Source organism: Tachypleus tridentatus, chromosome 3 (assembly GCF_004210375.1).
Source record: "Tachypleus tridentatus isolate NWPU-2018 chromosome 3, ASM421037v1, whole genome shotgun sequence".
Lineage (NCBI taxonomy): Eukaryota > Metazoa > Arthropoda > Merostomata > Xiphosura > Limulidae > Tachypleus > Tachypleus tridentatus.
In genome coordinates this window covers 70,552,170-70,558,997 of record NC_134827.1, presented here as the reverse complement: position 1 = coordinate 70,558,997, position 6,828 = coordinate 70,552,170, and the positions used below count along the sequence as shown (strand labels likewise).

The 6,828-nt window shown below is 31.9% G+C and overlaps 1 protein-coding gene across 1 annotated transcript; it reads right to left on the bottom strand.

The window, feature by feature from the left end:
• Window positions 1-3,226: 3,226 nt before the first annotated feature.
• Window positions 3,227-6,491, bottom strand: ND-B12 (NADH dehydrogenase [ubiquinone] 1 beta subcomplex subunit 3). Its single transcript, XM_076494647.1, has 2 exons — window positions 6,251-6,491; window positions 3,227-3,552 (listed from the first exon to the last, which is right to left on the bottom strand). The coding sequence occupies exons 1-2, from the start codon at window positions 6,379-6,381 to the stop codon at window positions 3,369-3,371; spliced, it is 315 nt and encodes a 104-aa protein (XP_076350762.1). The 5' UTR covers window positions 6,382-6,491; the 3' UTR covers window positions 3,227-3,368.
• Window positions 6,492-6,828: the final 337 nt, after the last annotated feature.

Here is a 6,828-nt window from a genome sequence, read left to right as displayed (position 1 = left end):
GCAAAAACCATAAAATGGGCAATCTGCATCCTGCCAACCGTGGGTGATACCCAACACTTTAGCTTTGTACGTCTCAAGCTTATCATCAAGCTACTAGGGTAGCAACGTAATGCAATTTGTAACATTAGAAACGAACTTTTAATTAAGAGTAAACTATGAATAATCAGAACTATTTGATTGGTAGGTTTATCTACAGTTAACCTAAATTTTGCGTATGCTGTCATTAAGCAATCACTTGTTGCATCTGTGATGTCGAAAAAACCCACTTGTAGAGAAATATATTTGTGAAAACGGCTCGTTTGGGTTGAGAAAATTTTTTACGTAGAGGAGTGAACAACGTGTCGACCTTCGGTTGTTACAAATATATTTGTTGCATCTGTCGTTATTATAGCTGTCCGGCATAACCAGGTGGTTAACGCACTCGACTCGTAAAATTAAGGTCGCGGGTTCGAATCCCTACCACACCAAACATACTCGCCCTTTCAGCTTGGGGGCGTTATAATGTTACGGTCAATCCTACTATTCGTTGGTAAGAGAGTAGCTCAAGAGTTGACGGTGGGTAGTGATGATTAGCTGCCTTCCCTCTAGTCTTACACTGCTAAATTAGGGACGGCTAGCACAGATAGCCTCGTGTAGCTTTGCCCGAAATTCAAAACAAACAAACAAACAATACAAGTCATGATCCTACTCTACTCTATCACTTCAAAATTAGAAACGATTAGCGCAGATGGCGCTCAAGTAGCTTTGGGCGAACTTCATTAGCCAAACAAACCATCATCAAATGCATACAGTTTTCTATTTCTGTGTCCACAATCAACACTCTTCATCTACTGATATCAAACCCAAAGTTTCGACCACAAGCAGTTCCTATATTTAACTTGCATTCCCTCTAGTCTTACACTGCTAAATTAGGAACGGCTAGCGCAGATATCCCTCGTGTAGCTTTACGTGAAATTTAGAAAACAAAGATTGTTATAGCGATATAAAATGTACGTGTTTAATCACAATATCAGTCCTTTGTTTACATTTCTTAAACTGCTTTTTACTTTAAGGATCGGCAACGGATGGTGAAAAGAAGTACACAAATGGCTGAAGAATTATGTGCCGTCAGTAGAATCATAACTAATCGCTAAAAACTGAATTTGTGAAGAGATTCTTCGTGCGATATTCACTCATAAGTGCTTAAGAAATTTATAAGAGATTAAGTAGGCAAATGTCGTTCGTTATATTTCACCGATCGTTATATTAAATCAATAGTAGTGACACAGGGGGTCTGAATTATTCGAATTAGGTTTGTAAATTTATTGCAAAAGTGCTTGAAGGATATTTGTACTAAAGTTGGGCCAATGTTTTCATATTATTAAGATATTATAATAAGCGTAACATTTCGTCAGGTTAACCATGTCAACAACTGAAAAATGCTATAGTTAACCAGCGAAACGTTTGCTATGACAGAAATTTACAATTTCAGATCTACGTCCAACTTAAAACTATTTCACCAACAGATAGAACGCCTTCTATTTTTAAGCTGAAGCCTATAGGGCGGTCTTCTTCCATGTACAGTGATCCTGTTAAGATTAAACTGTTATTTTGGCGATTACTTTACACGATAAATTTTGCCAAAAACTGCCGCTTCGCAACCTTATAAAACCTTAAATTACTCTGATAAAATTTCTTTTATTAACTTTCAAAACCGAGTAATTTTAAGTAATCTTAGGATTACAAACTAAACGAAAAATGTCGTGACATAAGCACCAAACTTCAAAATGAGCACAATATTAATCTGCTCTAATTAAATTAATATTTAGTAACCGTAGTAGGACCGCATGGTCGGGTGATTAAGGCACTCGAATCCTCGTCACACTATACATACTCGTCCTTTTGAGCGCAGATAGCCCTCGTGTAGCTTTGCGCGAAAATTCGAAAAAAAAAAAGTAACCATACTGCCATCTCATCACAGTTTAGCGTACTAAAGTAAAAAGCACTCAAAAATTAAACCTACTTCATTATTTTGTTTGATAAAAGAATTAATCATACACACTTTGATTAACAAAATTAAATTGTTTCATTAAAACAGTGAAGTGTATAACACGTTCCTATATTTTTGACACAAGTTGCATAAATGCAAGAAATGCAACTAATATAAAGAATTGTCACTCAGTCTTGAGTTAATCGGATATTTATCAAAGTTAATAAGAAAAAAAATCATTTGTTTTCCAAGAATCATAAGTGATTACTGAGCATCATGAGAATTTTGTTACCTAACAAAATCAAAACACATAAAACCTGATGAATTTTGAATAAAATATTCGTGGCAGTAAATTAAAATTGCAATTTCATGGTTTTAGATCTATGAAGAGAAAAAAAAGGCACAAAACAAAAATAGGTTGTTATGAATGGTTACATATAACATTATTAACTGATCAATGACATACATGGTTAGATACTCACTTGTTCACATAGGTTTACATGTTATTTATTCCCCACATTTATAATTATATTCTGTAACAACCTTGATCATCACATTCTTTCCAAACAAAATATTAATTATTTTAATAAAAAATTCTATAATTTTCTATAACCTGTACACCTACATGCTGATATTTCAATTTCTTTTGAGAATTCTAACTAGTTAATAACTCTTTAGCTCATAACTTGAAGAAAAACAAAACAAAGATTTGAATGTTACTTCAAACAGAGGCATTGCAACTTGAGAACAGACAATAAAATATTGCTCTTTTTTCCAAACGAGTATTTGCCTTAACCTATTATTAAATAATAATTAATTGCACAAAATTAACTCTCTCCAACCAAAACAATGACTGACCAAGGCCATATTAAAATATGCTAACACTTAATTAGCATAACCCAGCAGCATGGTTTGTCTGACATTTTTATTGAAGTACTGATTATTTCAGTTAATCAGTATCATTGAAATACTGATTTTCAGTTAATCATTTATGTAAATATTGATTATTTCAGTTAATTATTAGTAAAAAAATATTTTAAATTGCACTATATCCAAATCAAAAGTTTCATGTTTTGTAACTAGAAATAAAAGGAAAATGTTAAAACTTTTACTGATTGTTTCCCATTTATTTTCAACCTCTTCTAAAGGAATCTTTAATGACTTTTGATTTTATTCCTAGTATTCTATAATTTAATTAATAAAATGTGACAAGTGACTCACATAGATGCTGACCCAGTAAGAATTATAATACAAATATTTAACTTCTAGAGATAGTTTTTATTATCATTACTAAAAAAAAATGATGCATCTTATACTGTACTGACAAGCTATACAGCTCAAACACAGATGTACTATAATAGTTATCTACAACTAAGATCAATGCAGTAGAATCTTTTAATTAGTGGTGGCCATGTCCTTCTCCTTCATGACCTAAAGGATGATGGTAATCAATGCCTAAGGCTTTCTCAACAACAATCGTCAGTGCACAAACTGCTAGCCCCCACTTGAAGCCTCGAAAAAATGTTAATCTTAACCGCTGCCACTTAGTGCCAAAAGCTGGATTGTACCTCCACACTTCATTCCTGCAACAAAAAGAAACAAAAAAATGTTAACACACATAAATATAGTTTCATTAGTATCACTTTCAAGCCAAAATAAAAAAAAGGCCATCTTATTGAAGTTTACAAGATAAGACATTTAATCAATAAAATAAAGACATCTGATTTTTATATGCTGCATTTTTAAGACAACAGAATGAGAAGACATAAGGTTGAAATTTGGAAAACAAAGAGCAAGTTCTAACAGGTCAATTAGCTTTACAGAACAAGTTCCTTCAGAAATGGTCTAGTAAAAATATAAAAGGGTATGTGGAACAAATCACAATAGAAACATGATATCTAGTATACAAAAACATGATAATGACTTATTATTTATGCCTAAATATATTGTCTCTAGGTAAAAATGTTTGAATTTTTGCATATTTTTCCTTCATGGTTTGGGCAATCATTATATGCTTCCTTCAATTATGCACACAGGTTTTGGTGTGTGGTAAAGTTTCCAGAGGTATCAATAGTTTGTCTGTTTGTTGAATATTCATGCAATGATACTCAAGAACTATCTAAACTAGTTATTCCTAATATCAAAGTGACAGAATAGAAGAAAAGCAGCAAGTCAATACTATCCACTATCAACTCTTAGATACCACTGTTTGCTGGCAAGTAGTGGAATTAACCATCACAGATTGAAGTAATCTCTTGACAGTACCTAGTGACTAGACAGTTTGAGATTATCCTTTGATAGTAACTAGTGAACAGACAGACTAAAAGATTGAAAGTAGCAACTAGTAGGTAGATACTGACAGATTGAAAATAGATAAAGCACAAATTTTTCTTCAGGAAATATTTTAAAAGAAGTCAAAGGTCAGAAATGTGACCTCACTTTTGATGAGTCAGTAGATAACATGTCGGAGCCTAATGATTGAGTAGACGTTAATATTATTTCCAGTTTTAAAGATGGGGTAAGAAATGCTCTGAAAGTTATGCACCAGTTAGTCTTACTTCTATAGTTGGAAACTTTTTGAGTCCACTAATAACATTTTACAAAATAATTTTGTGAAATATATTATGATGAAAAAATAAACAAATCTAAATTCACCAGAGAAAAATCTTTTGCTACTGAACTGTTAATTTTGTTTCAAAGATGATACTTGTTATCTGAATGATATAAAGGATGTGGATTTATAGAACTTAGGTTTTAAGAAATATGTTGATGTTACACGGAAAATCTATTGAAGAAGTCATGTTATGGTCAGCAAAACAGTAGTGTAATTTGACTATAAAATAGTTGGATGAAAAAATCAAAAGAATGTTAGTAACAGATTCTAATCAAACTTGACCATTTTTACTAGTGGAGTGTTTTGTGGGTCAGTGCTTGCACCTTTGGTTTTTCTTATTCATGTTAATGATATTGACAGGCAAGTAATTAAATATTTGCTGATGATGTTAAACTCTCTTTGATATTTTTAGCTGTATTAAGAATGTTAAGGTGTTACAGAATAAGATGGATTAATTAGTAAGTTTGAGAAATATATGGCAAGTGACTTAATTGGAAGGGAAAGTAATACACTCAGGATCATACAGATCACACATCTGATACAGCTGAAAACCCACTCAGTGTTGCTAGTAGAGAACCTAATGGTAAAAGAATTTTAGGGTGTATTTATCCACATTTATTACATGAAATAATTGTTTCTATACCATTGTTCCTCAAGGATGATGCCATGAACTTCCTGTAGGAATACTGCAAGTTTTTAGCAAAATATCACAAAAAATATATAAATTGCTGCATCCCTCTGAAGTTTTTATGTGCCCTTTATCTAAGCTTGATCTTTCCTGCATCATTTCCTCCTGGACCTATTTGGGGTTATCTTTATGAGACTATGTTGACTATGCCATTACTAATAGGCTACAAAACACTAGGCATGCCATGAATATTGTAAACTTTATGTTGAGCACAAAAACGGTTGAGAAACACTATATATATAAATCACTAATTTGGCCTCATTTGAAATACTGTGCATGGAAGAATTTTCTTATACAAAGGATAATGACTTACTAAAAAGTGTTTAGAGGACAGTTACAAGGTTGATTCTAGGGAATATATTAACATCTGAATTTTTACTTGGGGAAAAAAAAAAGAAAAAGGGTTTTAACTATGAAGCTTTCTTATAACAGAATAATTGGCTTATGCCATGGAATAAAATATTTTCCATCATATGGTAGTGATGGCCAGTGTGTTTTATTCAGTAAGTACCAGGACAAGAGAACAGAAGTCAAGATTTAAAATAAAAACAGGCAATGTTCTAACCAAGAAGCTTTCTCATAAGAGAATAATTGGCTTATACCTGAATAAAATGAATTTCCATCAGCAGTAACGAGGGTCTGCATAGTTTACACAAGTTTATCAATTTATGAATAATAAAAAATTAGCTTAAATTTTTCTCAAGAATGGATTTTGTACAAACAGCCTTTATCTTTAACTATCTGTACATAGTTCCATTTTATTTGTAGTATTGGACTGTAGCCTGTATGCTCACAATAAATTTAGACAATTTCTTCAACAAAACACCTTCAAAAATTTAATATAACTATACGTATATACATATTTATAGCAGAAATAAATATGTATATATGTAATATAAAAATAAATACATAATACTAAAGCCGAACAAAGTGTTTTTCATTTCGTGTTAGTAAACCTAAACCATATAAATTAATGTACCTAAGCCAGGGATCTTTCAGTCCATATTTAGCGAGAGCTTTCTGTACTTGCATTAATTCCGGAACATCCTCTACTTTGTAAATTCTCCAGTCTGGTATTTTTACACTGTGCCCGTGATTTTCAACGCCCATAATAATGTAGTATTAGCTGGTTAATCTTTAATTTTAAAACGTGAACTCGTTCTATTTTATTTACGAAAATGTCCTCTCACACTCGCAACTAGTTCTTTCAGCAACGACACCTACAGAAAAATAATAGTTATTATAATTTTTAAATAATTATAATATTTAAGAACAACAAGAAAATTTGTTGGTCTATTAAGGTTATCCAAAACACACTGAAAAATGGCAGTTATCATTTAAATGTCTAACAAGCTATACCTTATACTTCCTTGAATTTACTACTTCCACCACATCTGAAAGCAACTCATTTCGAAGGCCAACCATCATATTAAAAAAAAAAATGCTGTCTTAACTAAAGATGACTCCTACACTGCCGTTAATTTAAAGCTCTACATTAGCGTGTAAATTTTGCTTTTACAAATAAAAATATTAAATGAACAAGTCAATGAAAAAAAA